Below are 23,438 nucleotides of genomic sequence, written 5' to 3'. Positions count from 1 at the left end.
TTTCTTGGTCTCTGCATCTTCTGATACATATAATGTAGTCACTTGGTACTGTCGTTCTGTAAGAATGACGGAGGCTTGTGGCACCTTTATAGACCAAGCAGTTTATTAAGCTTTGAGGACAGAAGTCCATACTGTCAGATGCATGAAGTGACATTCAGGAGGTGGGTAAATATGCATGAAGATGGAAGTAGATGGTTGGGGGGGGGTGGGTGTGGAGGAGATTTATTATGATGTGCTTGACTCGGGGTCGGATTTATGACTTTGGTGCCCGTTGGCAGAGGGCCACAGTGGCACCGTTTGAAGCTCTGCCTGTACAGCAAGCAGAAACAGGTTGCACTTTGGCATCCTAGGCAATTGTCTGTGTTGCCTAAATCCGGGCTTGATTTGACTATTGTATTCATTGCTTGATGTAAACTGCTTTGGGTCAGACTTGTTTCAAGGAAGGCGGGACATTTAAGGAGCGCAGAGAAGAAGTGATAATTTCAGCAGAGCTAAGAGAATTAATACCTGTAGTGACTGAGGGAAACCATTGCAGTGAGAGTTTGAGCAGGTTAATTCACATTAGTAGTGGACTTAACTATGCTCGCATTGTCATATCAATGATTCTTCTCAACCTCTAAAGTTAGAGTTTAGCCATGCTGATATTATCGCTCCCTTTCTATACTCTGCTCCCCTTCTTGTCTTGTCTGCATTTTGTATCCTCCCTTCCTTAACTCCTGAACTGCTCTTCATGCATCTGACACAGCTCACCCCTCCATAAATCACTTGGTCTCCAAGGTGCCACCAGCCTCTTTGCCACGGCTTAACTCCCTCTAGACATTTTCTGTCAGCAGTGTTGTTCTTATGCTTTTCTCCTTCGACACAATGCCCAATTTTTTGGAGCATTGAGCTTTTTATCAGTTGGAATGGGAGCATCTCGTGTAATTTCTCTCGGTGATTTGGTACCGCCATGGTTTCCAGTTAATGAGTCGTGCCACTTCGTTGTGCATCTCTGTATACGGACCTCCTGACATCAGCACATCTCATCCAGTGACAAGATGTGTATCCGTTTCCAGTTCTATGCTACAAATTTGCATTTGTTTTTCACCATTTTTTTTTTATGCTGGCTGGAGCCTGTGAAACACCTTGTCCATAGACAACTGTTCTGAGCCCCAGTTAACACTATCTCATTTTTAGGTTTCTGTTTCCTGTGGAGTTGTTGAAGTAACTCTTTGTATTTCCTGTTCCTGTTCATACCCCAGATCAGTCCAGACAAGTGGGTTTTGCATCCCTACCAACAGATTTTATTTATTTATAAATTTTTAAAATATATTGACATTCATGGGTACATCATGTCAGTTTACAATGTAACAGAAAGACGGAAATTACATAAAACGGGTGGGGGGAGATGGGAGCAGCAGGAAGGAGGAAGAGAGCAGAGCAGGAGGAAGGCAAGGTAGGGAGGAAAGACCAGTGGTGAAAGAAGGCCACCAGAGGGATTAAGAACTATAACATTGTAGTGAGCACTTGGCGAGAGGCACTACGGTCAACTTTGTACAGGTAGGAGGTCTTAAACATCTCAGATAATGGCATATGCAATGGCATATACAAATGTGAGAGTCTTTTACATCTATATGATTACGGACAGGTTTGTAGAAGGTGGGAGGGTCTTTTACATGTTATACAACTATGAGAGTCTTATACATCTCTGTGATTACGGTCAACTTTGTACTGGGTGAGAGACATACATTTGCGAGGAAGATTATAAATCTATATGACGGGAGGGGTGTTAACAAGGTGGTAATAATCATAAGGCAGAGCTATTTACAGAGTAGAAATCTTTACATGCAGTAGTATTCATAATGCGGAAGTATTCACAGGGGTACTATGGGCATGGGTACACACAGGTACTTTCACAGGTGGGTTAGGGTATGCAGGAATGTGTTGACTTAGGGGGGGATAGGGGAGGGGAAGCCATAGGGAGGAGCTATGTGGGTTCCGGGTCAGGATAGGCCATTTTGAAGAGCCAAGTTTTGACCCCTGTTTTGAACTTTTTAATGCATGATTCTTGACGGAGTATAGGTGGCATCGAGTTCCAGAGGGTGGGTCCAGCAATGGATATGGCTTTTTCTCTGGTGGAGGTGAGGGAGGCACTTTTAAGTGAGGGGGTGTGGAGGGTGCCGGAGTGTGTGCTTCTTGAGGGACGATTGGTAGCGTGGAGGCGGAAGGGGTCCTCAAGCTAGTAGTGATGATGATTGTGAAGTGAATTGTGGATTATGGTCAGGGTTTTGTATTTGATTCGGTAGGATATGGGCAGCCAGTGGAGTTCCTTCAGTATGGGGGTGATGTGTTCAGATTTACTTGTTTGTGAGGATTCTTGCCATGGCATTCTGTAGCAATTGCAAGGGTCTGGTGTTGCAGGGGAGGCCTAGGAGCAAGGAATTACAGTAGTCCATTATTGATAGCAAGGTCGCTTGCAGGACTGTACAGAAATCTTGGGCGTGGAGCAAAGGTTTGAGTTTTTTGAGGATATGGAGTTTGTAAAAACCACCCTTTATAATAGTGTTGATGTGGTCTTTGAAGTTAAGCTGATGGTCTAAGGATACCCCTAAGTCTCGCACACAGTTGGGTAGGGTCATAGCAGGAGCGGAGGGGTTGCTTATGGTGGGTGTGATCAGGTCTGAGTGCTTTGAGATGATGAGGAGTTCGGTTTTGGCGGAGTTTAGGGCAAGGTGAAGGTTGGAGAGGATGGCGTTAATGGATGCAAGGCAAGTTTCCCAAAACTTGAGGGATTTGGTGAGGAATTCCTGGATGGGGATGAGGATTTGGACGTCGTCTGCATAAAGGAAAAACTTAAGACCTAGGTCGGTAAGCAGGTGGCAGAGGGGCACTAGGTAAATGTTGAAGAGGGTAGATGAAAGGGAAGAGCCCTGTGGGATGCCTTGGGTGAGGGGGATGTGTGAGGATTCTGAGTTTGCCATTCTTATGGTGTAGCTTCTGTTAAGGAGGTACGAGGTGAACCAGTGGTGGGCGGTGCCTGAGATGCCGACCTCTGAGAGGCGGGTAAGGAGGATTTTGTGATTGATGGTGTCGAAGGTGGACAAGATATCAAGGATGGCCAGGATAAAGGAGTGTCCGCGGTCCAGGCCCTTGAGGAGGGTGTCAGTTAAGGAGAGTAGTAGGTGTTCCGTACTGCGGGATTTGAGGAATCCGAATTGGGAGGGGTGAAGGATGTTGTGGTCTTCCAGATAGTTGGACAGCTGGGCATTGACGATTTTTCCCATGACTTTGGAAATGAGGGGGAGGTTAGAGATGGGCCGGAAGTTAGAGGGGTTGGAGGGGTCGAGAGTGGGTTTTTTGAGTAGGTGCTTGACAACTGCCAGATTGAGGGGGACTGGGACTTCGCCGTGTGACGGAACAGTTGATTATGTCTGCAGTGGGTTTTGCGATGATGGAGGGAATGGAGAGGAGGGCTTTAGTTGGGATGGTGTCAGAGGGGTGAGTAACGGGTTTGATTTGATAGTTTTGATTTCCTTGGATGAGGTTGAGTCGAGGGACTCAAGCTTGAGATTCGGATTTGTGGGGAGGAGGTTGGTTAGGGGGGGGTTGGTGGGGAGGTGTAGGAGGAGGTTAGCTATTTTGTTTTTGAAGTAGAGGGCAAGTTCTTCACATGAACCTTTTTCTTGTTCATTAGAGGAGGGGGGAGGGGGTTTCGTGAGTTCCGCCTCGTAGGAGAATTGAGCCTTTGCATTGAGTTGATAGTGATGGATTCTAGCAGAGTAGTAGTTGCGTTTTGTCTGTGTGGTTGCGAGGCTGTAGGCATGGAGGGTAGTTTTATATACGGCTGTATGTTTGGGTGTAGGATTTTTGCGCCAGCTGCGCTCTTTATTTCTCAGGTCGTTTTTTAGATTTTTGAGCTTTGTTGTGTATCTTGGTTTTTTTGCTGTCTGACCGTGACGTATTTCTTTGTTGATGATAGGGCAGATATTATCGGCTATAGTGGAGGTAAGAGAGTGCCAAGAGGAGAGGGCCGCTTCAGGGTTGGAGAGGTCAAGGTTGTCAGAGAAGTTATCGAAGGCAGAGATGAGATCTTCAGTGGTGCATGGTTTACGAAAAGTGATTTTAGTGCTATGTGGGGCGGTGCTGGTGGGAGGTAGATTTATGGTAAGGTGTGCATTGATGAGAAAGTGATCTGACCAGGGGACGGATACTATCCGGTGAGTGGGTGGCGTCTATACAGGAGTTAATGAATATGAGGTCGAGGGTATGCCCGGCTTTATGTGTGGGGGATTTGATGATTTGTTTGAAGCAGAGTGCAAGTAGTGAGTTGAGGAGGGTATCACAGTAAGGCGAGTTGGGGGTGGTGTCAACATGGAGGTTAAAATCTCCTAGTATAACGGTGGGGATTTCTATATTGATGGTATCAGAGAGGAATTCAATGAGTGGGGATGGGTCATGTTCAAGTAAGCTTGGAGGCGCATATATGAGGCAGATTTGTAACTCTTTGGATCTGAGGAGGATGGAGTCAGAGTACAAAAACTTTTCTGAAACTGTTACATAAGCTAGAGTGCCACCTGCAGTCCTCCAGTATTTCTCTGACTCCAGCAGATGGTAGAGGTGAAAATTCTGCAGTCTGGAGAATTAGATAAAAAAAAAAAGAAAGAAAAGAGAGCGAACAGGATTCTCGTATGGGCTCCCTGAGGTGTTCGGCATCTTCGTGGACCATCCCTCAGGAGGAGCAGGGTGAGCAAGGTGTTGGTATCCTTGGTTTAGCTCAGCCTGAAATCAATGAGGGGACTGAAACTCAGTGGTTCTGGCTCCCTCTGTCCCCTGAAGGTCAACGAGAGGACTGAAAGTGGGTGGTTCTAGCTCCCTCCTTCCCCTTGGACTGCTCCCACTGGCCCTCCAGTGTCTGAATCACCATCAGGAAGGTATTCCCTTTCTTTTTTTGGGGGATGGGGTATTTTCTTAGGCCTGTCATCTCATATATTTTTTTTTTTTAATTAAGAAAAGAGGCAGTGCGTGTGCAGATGCTGATCGGCTGGTCATGAGACAGCTGGGGGAGGAGAAGGAGGGCGAGCGGTCAATGCCCACTGGGTACCCGTGTTGGGGGGCGGGGGGGACGACTTCAGTGTGACCTGTTGGCAGGCAGCTTCCTGTCAAGCATGAGGCACATCTGGCTTGGACGAGCACAAAGCGCGTGCATAATGGTGGCGGCCTTGGGACACAGCTAATGCTACAAAGCCGGCGGGGAGAAGAGTATGTGCCTAAGTACAAGTGCACGATATGGCAAGTGTGCACATAATGGCGGTGGTCGTGGGATGCAGCAAGGGCTACAATGTGGAGAGAGGTGTACGTTCCTAAAGTGTGCTTCAGGCAGGTGTTTGCATAATGGTGGTGGCTGCGGGATACAGCAAGGCTGCTAGGCCTGTGGAGAGAGGTGTATGTGCTTAAAGTGTTTTCTCAGGAGGAGAAGCTTGTGGGGCAGCTGCTGAGGAAGTGCAGGATAAAACTGACACCCAATTGGCTGCAGCTGGTGAGATAGTTTGGCTGACAAATGTGGAACAGTGGCCATTTTGTATTTGTGTGGCAATCAACCAGCAGAATCCCTTTATTGCCAGTCGAGTATGATTTCCCTGCAGACCCAGAGAGGCGGTGATGAGGCTGGGGAACTCATGAGGGAAGATTCTAGCAGTTTGACAGGAATTTCCTCAGACTTTGTCTTCTTATAGAAACATAGAAATGACGGCAGAAGAAGACCAAACGGCCCATCCAGTCTGCCCAGCAAGCTTCACACACTTTTTTCTCTCATACTTATGTTTCTCTTAGCTCTTTGGTTCTATTTCCCTTCCACCCCCACCATTAATGTAGAGAGCAGTGATGGAGCTGCATCCAAGTGAAATATCTAGCTTGATTAGTTAGGGGTAGTAGGGGTAGTAACCGCCGCAATAAGCAAGCTACACCCATGCTTATTTGTTTTACCCAGACTGTTATACAGCCCTTATTGGTGGTTTTTTCTTCTCCCCTGCCGTTGATGCAGGGAGCTATGCTGGATATGCGTGAAGTATCAGTTTTTTTTTTCTCCCCTGCCGTTGAAGCAGAGAGCTATGCTGGATATGCGTGAAGTATCAGTTTTTCTTCTCTCCTGCCGTTGAAGCAGAGAGCCATGCTGGATATGCATTGAAAGTGAAGTATCAGGCACATTTGGTTTGGGGTAGTAACCGCCGTAACAAGCCAGCTACTCCCCGCTTTGTGATTGCGAATCCTTTTTTCTTCTTCCCTGCCGTTGAAGCTATGCTGGATATGCGTGAAGTATCAGTTTTTCTTCTCCCCTGCCGTTGAAGCAGAGAGCTATGCTGTATATGCATTGAAAGTGAAGTATCAGGCATATTTGGTTTGGGGTAGTAACCGCCGTAACAAGCCAGCTACTCCCCTCTTTGTGAGTGCAAAACCTTTTTTCACATTTCCTCTTGCTGTTGAAGCTTAGAGCGATGTTGGAGTCACAGTAAGCATGTGTATGTTTATTGAATAAGGGTATTGTGTCCAGGCAGTAGCCATCATTCTGGCGAGTTACCCACTCTTCATTGGCGGCCTTTTGACTTTATGGATCCACAGTGTTTATCCCACGCCCCTTTGAAGTCCTTCACAGTTCTGGTCTTCACCACTTCCTCCGGAAGGGCATTCCAGGCATCCACCACCCTCTCCGTGAAGAAATACTTCCTGACATTGGTTCTGAATCTTCCTCCCTGGAGCCTCAAATCGTGACCCCTGGTTCTGCTGATTTTTTTCCTAAGGAAAAGGTTTGTCGTTGTCTTTGGATCATTAAAACCTTTCAAGTATCTGAAAGTCTGTATCATATCACCTCTGCTCCTCCTTTCCTCCAGGGTGTACATATTTAGATTCTTCAATCTCTCCTCGTACGTCATCTGATGAAGATCCTCCACCTTCCTGGTCGCCCTTCTCTGTACCGCTTCCATCTTGTCTTTTTGTAGATACGGTCTCCAGATACGGTCTCCAGAACTGAACACAGTACCCCAGGTGAGGCCTCACCAAGGACCTGTACAAAGGCACAAAGCTTATTTAGCCAAAAAGGGGAGCTGTAGGCAAGAGTGCTCCTCCATTGGATCCCCAGTAACAGGCTAAGATGGGCAGGCAAGACTCTCTGGGAGGGCTGAGTGCTTTTTTTTCTGTCTGCTAGACCTTCAAGGTCATTAGAGTGGTGATGCTGATGACACAGATCCCTCAGAGGGGTTCGGGGATCAAGATGATGGCTCTGGAGGAAGCCCTTCAGTGGCAGCCTAGGTTAAGGTGGAACAGTTGGGAGTTGACATTTCTCAGCTGGGGTCTAACCATTTATTTATTTTATTTAAAAACTTTTATATACCGTTGCTAAGTTAAATACCGTCGCAACGGTTTACATGTAGGCACATATTTAATGTAGGTAAAAGTGTACTATAGTACATTCTAACAGGTGCCGTCAAAGGTTCGGTTACAATATATTATTAGACATAGTCATTTAGCGAAGTTGTTCATGACCAATTGTACCAAGGTACTTACACTGGTAGTTTTATTACACATAGTATTATAGTTATGGTTTATTGTGGTGTGGAGTTCATAGACTAATCTACTGTATAGTCCTAAGGACTGTATGTTTGTGCCTTTCTGTCTTTTCCTGAAATATTTCTCTCTATTCTCCTGTCTCTTTGTAAAATGCTTGTTTAAAAAGCCATGTTTTTAGGTTTTTCTTGAATGTCTTGAGATCACTTTGTAGCCTGATCTCTGGAGGCATTGTGTTCCAGATTATGGGTCCTGCTAGTGATAGGGCTCTTTCTCTCACTTGTGTCAGTCTTGCTGTTTTAACTGATGGAATGGTTAGGAGTGCTTTATTTGCTGAGCGGAGGTTCCTGTGTGGAGTGTGTACCCGTAATGCTGTGTTCAACCAGTCTGATTTCTCATCATAAATTAGTTTGTGAATGATACATAGGGTTTTGTATTTAATTCTGTGTTCAATTGGTAGCCAATGTAACTCTGCTAGGGTTTCAGTTATATGGTCCCTCCTTCTTTTTCCAGTTAATATTCTAGCTGCTGTGTTCTGAAGTATTTGCAGTGGTCTTAATGTTGTATTAGGTAGTCCTAGCATAAGGGCATTGCAGTAATCTGTGCTGGAGAAGATTAGTGCCTGCAGTATTGTTCGGAAGTCATTTTGAGTTAGCAGTGGTTTAAGTTTTCTGAGTACTATGAGTTTTGCATAACCTTCCCTTACTTTTAGTGATATGTCTTGTTTCAGATTGATTTCAGGGTCTATTATTATTCCCAGGTTACGTACTTTTTCTGCTAGTTCAATTTTCTGGTTGTCTTTGAGTATTATTGATGTTTGACTGATTTCAGAATTTTTTCATTCTAAGTGAAGAAATTCTGTTTTATCAATATTAATTACAAGTTCCATTTGTGTCAGTAGTTGTTTTATAATGCTTAGGTACATGTTAGCTAGGTTTAATGTTTTCTCTAGAGTGTCCTCTATGGGTAGAATTAGTTGAATGTCGTCGGCGTAAATGTAGTGGATAATTCCTAGCCCTGCAAGTAAGTGGCATAATGGCAGCATGTATATGTTAAAAAGGGTCGCAGATAGGGCTGATCCCTGTGGAACTCCTGTTTTGAGATTAATTTTTTCTGATAATGTGTTGTTGATCTGAACTTGGAAAAACCTGTTTTTTAGATAAGATCTGAACCATTTTAAAGTTAGGCCATGTAATCCGATTTCTTCCCTGACATGGACCCCCATGAAGGGGGGGCCATGTCAGGGAAGGCCTGTAGGGGCTTCCAAATCCTCCATTCCATAGAACAGTAAAGAAATTGGTTCTCCGGGAGTGGGATACTCCACAAGCGGGACTGAAGGTGGGGAGAGCTATGGTAAGCTCTGTCCCCTGCTGGAGGCGGATTCTTTGGTCTGTGAGTTTTCTAAAAAAAACCACCTAGGCGGAGCATTCGGCCTCACTGGAAGTTGCTCAGGGTCGGAAATTGACGATCTACCTAAAAAGGATGTTTGAGGTTTCAACCTTGGGCATGCGGGACTAGTTGCAGTGGGTGCAGAGCTTGCAGGCAAAAGGACAGGTTTTCTTGGCCTCCGCTAGGCAAGTGGCATGCCTGGAGGTAGCTGTGGTTTATGCGCCCTATGATCTGTTTCAGATGTCAACCGGGATTATGGTGTCAGTGGTACAGGCTAGATGTTTTCTTTGGTTGCGCAATTTGTCAACGGATGTCTAATGCAAGTCCCAGCTCATTGATCTCCTCTTTAAGGGGAGGTTAGTGTGCAGCTAGGATCTGGAGCAACTAGTAAACCTTTTGGGGGAGTCCAAAGGGCTAAAGTTTCCTAAAGATAAGCCAAAGAGAGAGTATTGCTCCATCAGGGGAGTTTTCTCATCTCAGAAGCAAGGATCAGGGCGGCAGCAGACCTTTCAGGGTCTGCGTAATTCCACCTGGGATAACTCTGGTCAAGGGGCCAGAGGCAGCAAGGCTGCACAATGAAGGGAGGCTGGTCTACTCTTCTAAAAAAAAAATAAAAATAAAGAGCAGTTGGAGGGAGATTGATCTTTTGTTACAAGGAGTGGACCAAGGTCTTTGGACCAATGGGTACTGGATGTCATAAGCGGCTTCACCTAAGATTTTCCTCGTCCGATCCGAGAAGTCTCATGAGTTCCCCTTGCACGTCGCAAGTAAAGAGAGCATTTGGAGCCGATGGTGACTGAGCCTCAGGAGGAATGGGGAAAAGGCAGATATTCAATCAATTTCAGAGTGCCAAAGAAAGAAGATACTTTACAGCCCATTTTGGATCTGAAGAAGATCAGTGTGGTGTTCCGGGTACCTCGTTGTATGGAAACATTGAAATCAGTAAGACCGGCGGTTTACAAAGGGGAGTTTCTGGCATCAGACTGACAGAGGCTTCTCAGGGCATCAGAAACGTCTGCGATTGGCCCTAGGCAAGCATTTTTAGTTCCAGGAGCTCTACAGTTAGGATTGGTGACTGCTCCTCAGACCTTCACCAAGGTGTGATGGTGGTGGTAGCTGCAGCTCTGCGAAGAGAAGGGTTCTTGGTACAGCTCCTCGAGTCAAAGTCAGAAGACATCATTCCGTGTCGTGGGTGATGCAGAAGTTGTGGTCTCTGAGCTGGGTGGTGAACCCAGCAAAGAATAGCCTTATGCCCTTCCAGTCCCTGGAGTATCTGGGGCCAAAGTTCGATACCAAGTTGGGAAGAGTGTTCCTCATGGCGGAGAGGGTGACGAAGTTGCAGGCTCAGGTCCATCATCTATTGCGGCTTTGATACCCAAAGTGTGGGGTTATTTGCAAGTCCTGGGTCCTATGGCATCTGCGCTGGATTTAGTTCCATGGGTATTAACACACATGGTCTCTCCCGAATTTTCTCTCTGAGAAACTTCAGCTCCCAACACTGCTTCAAGGGATAGCCAGATCCAGTCATTTGTGCTGACTATCTTGGACCAGTTTAGAGCGAGGAGTGGAGTTGGGTATCCCGGATAGGGGAGTAGTGACCACCGACGCCAGTCTGACAAGGACAGATGGCTCAGGATCAATGGTCATCCATACAAGCATTATGGTCTATCATTCTGCGGTTTGAGTTTTGTCAGACACTGCAGCAACAGTGGGCTCAGTGGCTGTTTGCTTGAGCAGAATCTTACTTGGCGGCACTAGCAGCCAGAGTGGACAATGTGCAAGTGGACTATCTCAGCCAGCAGCAGTTAGACCTGGGAAAGTGGGAATTATTGCCAGAAGAAATGGAGCTAATTCAGGCCAGGTGGGGAGTTCCTCAGTAGGATCTCATGGTGACAAGGAAGAATGTCCAGATGAGCAGTCAAGAGTTCTACTCAAAAGCATCAAAGCATTGGTTCTTCTTTGGTCGGTGAGAGTTTTGTTATAAACTGGTGGCACCAGAGGGGCCGTTTGACACTGGTTTGCAGACTTTGTAAATCTCGCAGTTGGTGGCTCTCTTAAGTTAGGTCATCTTCAAAGGCTGGTCCGGTAGGGTTCCATCTTTTCAGATTGGATGGATTACTTTTTGCGATCGCTAGTTGGAATTGAAGGGGTGCTCAGAAGCAGTTATTGCTGCCTTACTTCAGGCAGGCAACCGTTCATGTCCTAAACTTATGTCAGGGTATGGAAGGCATTTGAGGTCTGGTGTGTTGAAGAAGGGCTTAACCTGATGTGGGTGTCTGTCCTCAAAATTGGGCCTTTCTATAGAAAGGGCATATAATTCTTCATATTCAGATAGCAGTCTTGGGCTGTTTTTGTCAAGGTAAGGTGGATTCTTTGGCAATCCATCCAGATGTAGTTTTCTGACAGGTGCTAAACGTTTATGACCTCCTATTAGTTGGGTATATCCCTCTTGAACCCTCAATTTGGTGCTTATGGCTCTTTTGAGCATTACTGGGGACATCCCTGAAGGATCTTTCTCTGAATGTGCTATTTCTAGTGGCTATCTGTTCGGCCAGGTGAATTTCGGAACTTGAGGCCTTGTCGTGTAGGGACCCCTTTCTTCATATTTCAGTGAATAGGGTTTTGTGGAAAACGGTTCCATCATTTTTACCACAGGTCATTTTTTGTTCTATCTGAGTCAACAAGTTAAACTTGCTGCATTCTGGCATCTGGATGTGGTGGACCCAGAGAGTTACATTTGTTGGTTGTCCAACAGGGGTTGTCCGGCAGGGGAGAAGAAAAAAGGGTTCGCACTCACAAAGCGGGGAGTAGCTGGCTTGTTACGGCGGTTACTACCCCAAACCAAATGTGCCTGATACTTCACTTTCGATGCATATCCAGCATGGCTCTCTGCTTCAATGGCATGGGAGAAAAACTGATACTTACGCATATCCAGCATAGCTCTCTGCTTCAACGGCAGGGGAGAAGAAAAACAACCAATAAGGGCTGTATAACATAGTCTGGGTAAAACAAATAAGCATGGGTGTAGCTTGCTTATTGCGGCGGCTACTACCCCTTACTAATCAAGCTAGATATTTCACTTGGATGCAGCTCCATCACTGCTCTCTACATTAATGGTGGGGGTGGAAGGGAAATAGAACCAAGAGCTAAGAGAAACAGATAAGTATGAGAGAAAAAATGTGTGAAGCTTGCTGGGCAGACTGGATGGGTTGTTTGGTCTTCTTCTGCCGTCATTTCTATGTTTCTATGATGTAAAATTCGGTGTCTGAAGGTTATCAATGGATTTCGAAGGTTTGATCACCTTTTTGTGCTGCTCTGTGGAGCAAAGAAGGTATGCAAGGCTTTGAAAGTTACAATTGTATAGTGGATAAAAGAGGCCCTAATTTCGGATTATATTTGAAAGGGAAGGACACTTCCTGAAGAGGCCAAAGAATAGGCAGCTTTCTGGGCGGAGTGTCACTTGGTTTCTCTGCAGGAGATCTGCTATATGGTGCCTTGGTCGTTGCTTCACACTTTCACCAGACATTACTGAATAGATGTTCGGATGCCAGTTGTGTTGCTATTTGGGGAACATGTGTTGCAAATTGGTCTTTCAGGTTCCCACCTTGTTTAGGAAAGCTTGAGTATATCCCAGTTATTTAGACTGGTCTGGGGTATGAACAGGAAAGGAAAATTTGCTTTTTACCTGCTAATTTTCATTCCCGGAATACCACAGATCAGTCCAGAGCTCCACTCTATTTTAAAGACTGCTATTTCAGCTATGTGTAGCATAGAGAAGACTGAAAAGTCTTGTTGTTTAACTTTCAAGGGTTTCGATCCCTGCTGTGGACATAAGGGCTCTTGTTAAAGGGCTCTACCTTTATTCTCCTGCTCACGTAGAGGAGGGAGTTAGGTTACCTTTTGAATTTGTCTACATCTTAGCTTGGGTACAGGTCAATATTGAGGGACTGCAGGTGGCACTCTCAGATATATAGCAGTGCCTCAGAGTTTTTGTTCTGGACTCCATCTGCTGGTAGAGATGCAAAACCCACTTGTCTGGACTGATCTATGGTATTCTAGGAACAAAAATTAGTAGGTAAGAACCAATTTTCCTATAAATTTGTATGTTTGCCACATGCTTTTCCTTGTCTATTGATCAACCCCTTTTTTTTTTTTCTTATTTCTGTAGCTTTCTTCCTCACTTGGGCTGGTAGGCCTTCACCAGTTCTTCTGTTTTTCAGAACGACTGTCCAGTGCTAACGATGGAGACTGGCTGTGTGCGTGTTTCTTTCATTATGTCTCTCTGGCTTTAATTGTATAGGGGATTATTGCTTTCCAGTGCTTGTGGCTCTCCTGGCTTGACGTTACTAGTTGGTACCTCTGCTTTCTGCTGATCGGCTTTCACCATTAATAAAAGTGATGCAGTGGCAGTGTGGAGGGTCCCCCCAGTTCAAGTCCCAAATTGGATCTTTTGCACCCCAGTTCAGATGGGGAAGGAAGGAGAATGTCCATCGGTAAAGGCGACACCTGGTAGCTGGATTTAGAGCCCATGATGCCAGGATCCGGAAAGAGTCCTGGTGCATGGCCCCCAGCCTCAGGAGAGATGCAGTGACCCGACTAGCAATTTTGGGGGGTTGGGGGGAATTCTATTAAAATAGGGGAAAAATTCCCCTGGGTGGTTTGTGAATGAAAGATCCAGAATCCCAGTACTTCTTTCAACTGAGCTGGAAGAAAGAGGAAATATGAGGACCTACCAGGCCTCAAAAGATGAAATAAATACAAGTGATGCCATGTGTGTTAGACTATCTTAGCTGGTTCTGTTCTTTTTTTTTTTTAGGAAGAAAGGAGATTGAAGAGCAGATCTGTCGCAAACGTGAGGCATCTGATAAAGAGTGAATGCAAATGAAAGAGAACACTCCTGAAGAAGATCTTTCCAGCTTCAAGCAGTCACCCCTACTGAGTCAGACATATTGCAGTGCCATATTTTTATACTTTATAGAGTAAAAATTAAAAAAAAAATGAGTTCTTCAAAACAAAGAAAAGTGGACCTTGAATGCCGACTTTTCAATCCAGAATGGCAAGCAAAGTATTTCTTCATAGTCTTGAACTCCAAGCCCATTTGTCTGATTTGTCAGGAGAACATTGCCGTGTTGAAGAAGTACAATTTGTATCGCCATTTTACTACCAAACATCCAAATTATGCGAGCAACCTAACGTGTGAAGAGAGGGCAATTAAAGCTGAGAGACTGGCAGCTAAATTAAAAACCCAGCAGAAATCTTTTGTGCCCCAAGCCACAGTTCAGGAAGCTATTGCCAAGGCCTCTTATGTTTTGGCCTTCAGGATTGCTAAAGAAAACAAGCCCTTTGCTGATGGGGAGTTCTTGAAACGATGCCTGGTAGATGTCGCTAGGTTGCTGTGTCCTGAGTATCAAGCGAGAATGGAGAACCTTTGCTTGTCACGGAAAGCTATCGCTCGCTGTATCGAAGTGATCGATGAAGAATTGGTCTCTGAGTTAACCAGGAAAGCGCGCTACTTCACGCTCTTCTCATTAGCTTTCAGTGGCAGCCCAGACCTCCAAGATACAGCGGAGCTCTTGGTTTTTGTCAGGGGAATTGATGATAAATTTGAAATCACGGAGGAATTTCTAACGGTGGTATCCAGAAAAGGCATGACGGGACTGGATTTGTACGAGGCCGTGTCCGGCTGGCTGGAACGCGTGAAGCTCCCCTGGAGTAAGCTGGCAAACGTGACCACAGATGGCTCTCTAGATTTAACGGGGGAAAACGGTGGACTTCTGAAAAGAATTGGGGATAGAGTGAAGGAACTAGACCCGATGCAAGAGCTCACTGTTTTGCATTGCATTTTACACCAGGTGGCGCTCTGCAAAAACGCCCTGGACCTTGATCACGTTCTTTGCACCGTAGTGAAAATAGTGAAGTGCATTAGGGCAAGGGCTTTTGATCACTATCGATTCATTTCCCTTTTTGAAAGCACAGATGCTGAACACTTGGATCATAGAAATGTTGGCTGGCTTAATTTAGGAAAGGCGCTGCAGCAAGTCTGGAAGCTGCGAGATGAAATTAGCCATTTTTTGGCTCTGGAGGGAAAAGCTGGTGAGTTCCCTGAATTAAAGGATTCAAGCTGGGTGTGTGACCTTGCTTTTGGGGTGGACATCATGGCACATTTAAATGAGTTCAACATGAAGCTGCGAGGCAAGAACCTGTTTGTGCATGAACTGTATCCTAGGGTGAAGGCTTTCCAAGTCATGTTGTTATGTTTTGCCAGAGAACTGAAGAGTAACGTGTTGGTTCACTTTGCAACACTCCAAGGTTTGGAAGTGTCACCAGAGCAGGCAGGCAAGTACAGCCAAATTCTGAGTGAATTTCATGTGGCATTTTCCCATCAATTTGCCGACTTTGAAGGGATTGAAAGCACCCTGGAGCTGGTCTCCTGCCCGCTGTTGTTCGACTACGAGAGAGCCCCAGAAGAGCTGCAGCTGGAGCTCATTGACCTCCAGTGCGACTCCACCTTGAAGAAAAAGTACAATGCAGAAAATCTGGGCGCGTTCTATGCATCCTTGAGTGCAACGAAGTTCCCCAATATCTGCAGGGAAGCGCAGAAAACCTTAGTATTTTTTGGCTCTACCTATGTGTGCGAGCAAACTTTCTCCGTTCTGAAGTGCAACAGGGCTCACTCCAGATCCCATTTATCAGACCACCATCTCAGCCCAGTGATGCGGATTTCAACAACAAATCTGACTCCAGACTTTGATGCCATCGTAAAGAGAGGTAACCGAACTATATTATTCACATTTATGAAAGAGGGGAGGAGGGTAGGAGTGTGCTGTTTTGTTTGTGTAATGCACTTTTAAGATTGCATACTATTATTATCCTACCCTCCCTGCCCGCCCTTACTTCAGACTATCAGAAGGACCCCTCTTCCTGTTGTCGGTCCTCCAGGGACTGTTTGCTAACCCATTGTGGCCTTCGGCCAAAAAAAGGTTGCCTAGCCCTGTCGCAAAAGATCTCCAAATGATAGAACGAGGACTTTAAAGGGATTCAGATTCAAAATATCTGGGCACCTATCTACCTACATGAAAACTCCCCACTGCTGAAAGATGGACAGGGCCAGGGGATGAGGTATGGTCAGGGGAAGTAAGTTACACACTCGGCACTGATTTTTCAGCGCTAGGCCCCTAACTTGGACCTCTAAATGTAGGTGAATAATTAGACGTATATTTAGGTGTGTAAGGTAAGGCGAAGTTTCAGCCCAAAACTTTGGCGTATTCAGAGTTTGGCTGAAAAAGTCATCTAACTTTTGGTTCCTGAATCAGGTGCTCAGTTTCTTTGCATATTGACCCCTGAATTTAATGCAAGAGACAGAGGCTCATATGTGTAGTGAGAATGTACAAACCAGGGCTGTCCACCGTAGGAAAAAATCATTCCAGGGGAGACTTAATTATATTATGCAAGGGTTATCGGACCCTACCGGGATCTCGCACTCCACCTGTTTCTCCTACCAGCAGCAGACGGAAGGAAACCTTTGTGTAGCTGCAGAATTGGCTGTGGATTTGACCCTTTTCCCTGGATTCTTGCATAGAGCGCACTCGGGATGGAGGTGAGGGGGCAGTGATGGAAAGAGATTGGACTCGATGGACCTTTGGTCTTTCAGCCTAGCCATCTCCATCCCAGCTTTATGCCACCATTTAATGGTAGAATGGCTTTGGGTCTAACAGTAGGAGGAAGGGAAGGGGATCATTTTTGCTAAACGTTCACACATGGTGAAAGGAATATTTCACAAACTGAATTTTTCACTGAATGCAAAAAAAAAAAAAAAATTAAAATAAACTGGTCAGGGGCCGGCCCTGTGGCTTGGCAGCAGTGTTGCACGCTGCCATCTGGAAGGTTCCTGGTTGGCTTCCTGAATTGGATCTTCCAAACCATGGGGCTGGGGAGGTTGCAGAGGCAGCATTCGCATTCCCTGGGGGGAGGAGAGAGGGAGGCATGATCATTGTCAAGGACACCGGCTGGAAGCCAGATTTCGAGCCTGTGATACAAGGTTCTGACTTCTGGCCTTGGGACCTTTGCTGCTATGGCCAGTCTAAGAACAGTGGGGGGAGGCAGGGTTTGCTAAAATAGGGTGGAGAAAGCCCCCGGGTACTTGCAATAGAAGGCTCATGGTGCCAGAATCCCAGCACTGGTTCTTTTTGAGCTGGAAGAAAAAGGAGGAAGGAGAAACTGTAGAGCCGAACCCTCCCCCCCCCCCCCCTTGAAAAAAGAGATGACATATACATGTTCTGTATCTGACTAATCAGAACATTTCCTTCTCTTGCTTCTCTCTCCAGTTGCCCTTTGTCACCCAGTGGTCCCTGATACCATAATATACAAAGAATTGGTGATGCTAAACCACTTGGTGCAATGATTTATCGCTAAAAGAACTACATATCTATCTAAGAGGGAGTGAGAACTGGAACGTTCATATCACATGCCGCACTTAGGCAGAAAGGAATCACCATTATATAAAGAATCAGTGCGTCTGCTGGCTTTGAGAGGACCTGAGATGATGTCAGTTGTAATATGTAAATGTATTGGTATTAGAGTTCAGATTGATGGTGAAATTATCGAAATGACAAAATATTGGGTTTCCTAGCGCCTAAACAGATGGACTCAGGACCAGTGGGTTTATGCTCCCCTGCCAGCAGATGGAGACGGAGCAAGCTGACGTCACAGTATACATAACCCTGCAGTGACCCCAGCCTGCCAGTATTCTCCATCTCCAGCAGATGGTGGACGTGCATCTCCCTATGGGGATTGCGGAAATTCTCAATTAAGGAAAAGAGAGCCCCGCTCTTCTGCGATGATACCTAAAGTTCCCTCCCCCAGTTGAGAATTCCTGAGGTGATTTCCGTGGCCCCTCAGATGTATGTGTTGGTCCGGTAGCTGGGTTTCCGGAGTGGACTCAGCTGCTAGTTCAGCTGAAAGGCGGTGGATGCAGGAGGCCAAGCACGGTGGTGACAGCAGATGCCCTCTCCCCCCGTAGCTGGAGACGTCTCTGTACTCAGCTGGTGAGTGCTGAGCTCAGGTAAGGTTTAAGAAAAAAAAGAAAGAAGTTTTACTTTTCAATCGGAGACAGAGGGGTTTCAGGACTACCTCTGGTCTCCATGCTTGGCACACTGTACTGATGCTTGTTCCTGCTCCCGTTAGGGTTGGGGAACTGGGCTGCATGGCGGGTTGAGCGGCCCCCGGTAGGCTAGGCCCCGCACTTAGGCTTTTTTCTTGCACACCGCGGCAGTGTTTTTCACCTGCTCCTGTGCGTGCTGTGCTGCCCTTTACCCGTCTTCGGTGTGTGTAGTGCATCGACTCTGCGCACACACATTGTGTGCTCTGTTTTTGGGCGTGCTTTTTACGTGCACAAATTTTACACTGTTCACACGCTTAGCTTGGCGCACAAGTTGTACATGTGCCTTGCCGCACTTTCTCCTAGGCGTTTATTTTTTGTGCGCATTCCCCTTTTGAGCGCAAGCCATTCAGGCGCATGTTTACCGCTACGATGGCGTCGGTAAGCAAAAAGCCTAAGCGTTTTCCTATTTGTGTTGCCTGTCATATTAGGGTTTCTCAGCCCGACCTGGCTTCTAACCTGTGTCAGTGCTGCACAGATGCTCGGGGTGAATTGGCTCCCTCGGATTTTGCTAAGCCTGGCTCCTCCCATTCTGATGATGGGCTGGTCACGGCCTTGACTAGAAGGAAGCCAGACCTTGGTTTTCCCTTAACTGGCTCCTCTGCAGGTGAGGACAGTTCTGTGGGACCAGCTCCAGTTCTTCTGGGCTTGGTCTGGACCCGGCTATTTTATCTTGGGTGGAATTTTTTCAAGGCTTACAAGCTTTTCTTCAGAATTAGTCCTCCAGATCCTCCATGCCTGTCCAGTCAGACCCTTAGCCGATGGCTTCTCCCTCTTGCAGTCCTGTGCTTAAGCGCCGGAGCTTGCCTGTGCTCCCTGCAGGTGTTCCCGAAAGGAATCCGGATGGCACTGATGATGAGGTTGATCCTGATTACCTGGACATGGGGAAATTCCTCCAGGGCTGGAACCATATTGAACCATGTGGTTCTTTCATAGATATGAACTTTCGGCTCTGATATCCCAGACCTTGAAACAACTGGGTGTCCCTGGTTCGGATGCCATGTCAGAGCCAAGGAAGAATCCCATTTTGATTTCCTTACGTAAAGCCTCTTGCTTTTTCCCTGTGATGGATGCCATTCAGGAATTGATTGATCTGGAATGGGACGCTCCAGGGGCAAATTTTAAAGGGGGTTACACATTGGAAGGCATGTACCCCCTGAATCTGGCGTTTACGTTTTCCCAAAGTGGATGCACTGGTATGTGCCGCCTCTAAGCAGACGACTACCCCGTAGAGGAGCCCACATCTCAAGAAAGTATAGGGCGATATTCCATTTATTTTGTTTTGCCCAAGAAGGAGGGATCTTTTCGTCCCATCCTGGATCTCAAGGGTCAATCATTATTTGAAGGAGACTCATTTTCACATGGAAAGCTTACGCTCTGTGATAATGGCGGTGCAGTCAGGGGAATTTCTGACATCCTTGGATCTGTCTGAGGCTTACATATTCCCATCCGAATGGCACACCAATGCTTTCTATGCTTTTTGGTGTTGGGGCACCATTATCAGTTTCGGGCGTTGCCCTTTTGGATGGCCACCGCTCCCAGAACATTTGTCAAGGTTATGGTAGTAAAAGTGGTGACCTTGCGACAAGAAGGGATCCTGGTGCACCCGTATTTGGCCGACTGACTGATTCAAGTTAAGTCTCAGGAAGAGAGCCGCTTGGTGATACACAAGATGATCTCCTTATTGCAGGAGCTTGGTTGGGTGGTGAACCTGATCAAGAGCAGTCTTCAGCCATCCCAGTCATTGGAATATCTGGGGGTCCGGTTTGACATGGGGCAGAACTGAGTTTTCCTACCAAAAGTTCGGATCCAGAACTTAAAGTCTCAAGTGCGTCAATTGGTAAACACCATATGCCTGACAGTGTGGTCCTTCCTACAGGTGCTCGGGTGATGATGCCTACCCTGGAAGTGGTGCTGTGGGCAAGGGTGGATATGCGTCCTCTTCAGTGCTTTCTGCTGTCTCATTGGAACCTGCAGTCTCAGGACTATGCAGTTCGGCTCCACTTGAAGATGGAAATTTGCTCCCGCCTCCAGTGGTGGTTGCGGGAGGTTCATCTGAGAAAGGGAGTTCGTTGTCCTCTCCAACTTGGTTGGTACTTATGACAGATGTGAGTCTCCATAGTTGGGAGGCTGACTGGAGTTAACGCCCAAAGGCGTTGGAATTCCGAAGAGTCCTGTTGGAATATCAATCGCCTGGAAGCCCAAGCAGTGTGACCTGCATGCTTGCAGTTCAGCCACAAACTGCGGGATCAAGCAATTCACGTGATGTTGGACAACACGACAACCGTGGCCTATATCAATTGCTAGGGAGGAACCAAGAGCCAGCAAGTATTGCAGGAAATAGACCAGCTTATGGAATGGGCAAAAGGTAATCTGCAGATGATCTCGGCCCCTCACAGTGCAGGAAAAGACAACGTAAGAGCGGACATTCTCAGCAGAGAGAGTCTGGACCCAGGAGAATGTCAGCTGAGGTGTTTCAGCTGATTGTGGGGGCTTTCTGTTCCTAGACCTGCTGGTGACTTCTTGCAATGCGAAGGTTCTTGGATTCTGCAGTCGCAGGAGAGATCAGTGGTCCCTGGAAATAGACGCTCTCAAAACAGGTCTGGCCAGAAGACAGACTGCTTTATGCCTTTCCTCTGTGGCCCTTGCTGGGCAGTATAATTCGTAAGATCTTTTTATTTATTTTTTATTTATTTAAAAACTTTTCTATACCGTGGTTAAGTTAGATAACCATCACAACGGTTTACAGCAAGGCACGCTAATGAAAATGTGAGTGGTATAGATTACAAATTAATCATGTGCCATCATAGTGCGGTAACAATTCATTTCAAAAAAACAATGTGTGTAAATTAGGCTTGTCTGTTGGGATCATATTAGGCGGTTTGAATTTAACATTAATGTGCATTTGTAGCTTACAAGTAACTACTTTTAGTTTGGTGCGTCCTTATCAGTCAACTGTTTTTCTCCTTCTCTTATCAGTCCAGTGCCACCAGGGCTAGTACTCCTGGTGGCACTGGACTGGCCCAGGCATCCATGGTATGTGGATTTGCCCACTCTGTTGCAGATCTTAGTGTCATCCGCAAAAAGACAAACCTTACCTTCTATCCTGTTATGCTAGGAGCTGCAGTTGTTGGTTGTCTGGAAAGTTCTACACCCAGATGAAAGGGATTACACTTTTTTTTTCAAATCCACACCGTACCACACATTGATCTGTTACAGCAGATCTGACTCTTTTCTGTCTTACAGTTTGGCCCTTGAGAAGGCTCGCCTGTTAGAGTGGTTATTCCTCTGCGGTGATTGCCACCTTACTTCACGCTTGCAAGTTCTCCACTTCCTTGGCTTACATGCAGGTTTGGAGAGTTTTTGAGGCCTGGTTTGAGGAGCGGGGTGTTCTTCCTTGTTCAGTTAAGATCCCTCTCATTGTGGATTTTTTGCAGGATGGTTTGAATAAAGGATTGGCCCTTAATTCCTTGAAGGTGCAGGTTGCGGCTTTTGCCTGTTTCAGAGGCCTGGTGAATGGTGTTTCCTTGTTGTCTCATTCTAATGTGGCCTGTTTTTTGAATGTTACCTTGATGTTACCGGTTCCATTGTGGAGTTTTGTTTTTTTTCCCCCCCAAAATAATTTTTATTGGTAATAGAGGAAACAGCCTCCACAAACACAAATTCCATAAGTACATCAAAAAGTACAATAACATAGAACAATCACTACTAGCCTGTAAACCATTAATCTCAGATATTCATGGAAGTGTGCACCCCCCATTATTTTATATGAAAGGTGCCTCCCTGTCCCCCAACCACCCTCTCCCCCCCCCCCCCCTATCTACCCAATCCAGTATCCAGCGTCCCAGCAACACAGCCGGAATCATACCTCAAGTATACCTCATGCGTCTACCATTCATACCCTAGCTTTCCCCGAAGACCACTCAGACGTGTAGCCAGTATTTATGAGTCCATCTTGTGGCCCTGTGGGAATAGAGCAAAACAGTTATTCCAGCATGTACTATATATTTTATCTGGTTTGCGTTTGCCTGCGAGAACGTCCAGTCTCTCTATCTGTAATAGTGATGCCATTCTGCCAAGCTAAGTGGCATGTGAAGGCCGCACTTTCAGGTCGATCCAGTCCGCCAATATGGTACGGCATGACAGCAAAACGGCCATTCGCTTGAATTTCGCCTTCGAGGAGCTCCCTGGAAGGGAGGGAAACACCTAGCTCGCCAGTAGCACCCGACCGATGCTTGGTATACAAGTGTCCGTACATTGATTAATAGTAGCCCAGACAGACACCCAAAAGGTCTTTAGTAGTTCACAGTCGAATAAGCAATAAAAGAGAGTGCCCTCCCTTTTCCCACATTTAAGACATAGTGGAGATTGGGCAAGCTTCATCTGGTGCTGACGAACATCATCACAGTAAATACCATGTAGTATTTTAAATTTAACCTCCCTAAGGCTCACATCAGGCAATTGTTTATATAAGGCCCCAAAGTACGCTGTCATCTGTTTGGCAGAGATCGGCAAGATAGTCCAGATTATCGCCCTGCCTCATCTTGAGTCCCAGTTTCTTCCACCCAGTGATGGTATTAGCAAGGCAAGCCACAGCAAACAATTTAATGGCAAAGTCAGTCTCAGCCACCAGCTCCACTGGTGTCCAGGAAAAGGAACGCACATAGTGTCAAGCTTGCAAATAGGCATAGAACTGACACACTGGTATCCAAAAGGTGCGTGTGAGTGTGGCAAAGTTCAGGATCATACATATGAAATATAGAGACCACCCCATTATCTGCCCAAGATTGAAAAACAGCACCACTGTCCCTTCCCGGCATCAGAGAGAGGCAACGCCTGTCTGCTTACCGAGTTGGCGGAGCCACCTCCAAGCCCATATGCAGGGGTATATCAGTGTCTTTGGATAAGCCACCGCATTCCTCGCACCTTGTCATTGTTGCATAATGTGCAGTGGAGACCCAGGGGCAACCATTCGAGCTAATAATCCTTTTTCACAATACTTATAGGTCCCAGTTAACCATTCCCCCACGAATCGCAGCTGACAGGCTGCATTATACAGCCAAAAGTCGGGCATATTAAGGTCTCCCTGCTCCCGGGGGCTCTCCAATTCACTATAAGCTAGTCTAGCGCGCTTTCCCTTCCATAAAAAATGTTGGATACTAGAGCGCAAGCGACTAAGGTCTTCTACCGTCACCCAACATGGAACCATGTGGAGTAAATATAGAAATTTGGGCATGAGCACCATTTTTAGCAAAGCACATCTACCAAAAAGGGACAGTGGGAGGGGAGTCGATATCCGTAGCTGTGCTTGTAGCTTAGCTAAACAGACAGTAATATTCAAATCATATAAGCGATC

The 23,438-nt window shown here is 46.3% G+C and overlaps 1 protein-coding gene across 9 annotated transcripts in view; it reads left to right on the top strand.

Annotated features, from left to right (window-relative positions):
* The window catches only part of LOC115083936, a 78,322-nt gene that overhangs the window by 1,084 nt on the left and 53,800 nt on the right, over window positions 1-23,438 (top strand). For 8 of the 9 annotated variants that reach the window (XR_003854427.1, XM_029588069.1, XM_029588072.1 and 5 more), the window contains exon 2: window positions 13,742-15,693. Coding sequence is in view for 8 of the 9 variants with exons in the window: in XM_029588069.1 (XP_029443929.1) it covers window positions 13,923-15,693 (1,771 nt within the window). In the remaining variant the exon portion in view is untranslated. Of the gene's footprint in view, window positions 1-13,129; window positions 13,182-13,741; window positions 15,694-23,438 lie in introns of those variants that run through there. The other variant, XM_029588068.1, reaches the window with a different exon arrangement.

This window comes from Rhinatrema bivittatum, chromosome 2 (genome assembly GCF_901001135.1).
Source record: "Rhinatrema bivittatum chromosome 2, aRhiBiv1.1, whole genome shotgun sequence".
NCBI classification, from domain to species: domain Eukaryota; kingdom Metazoa; phylum Chordata; class Amphibia; order Gymnophiona; family Rhinatrematidae; genus Rhinatrema; species Rhinatrema bivittatum.
This window is presented reverse-complemented; position numbering and strand designations above follow the sequence as displayed.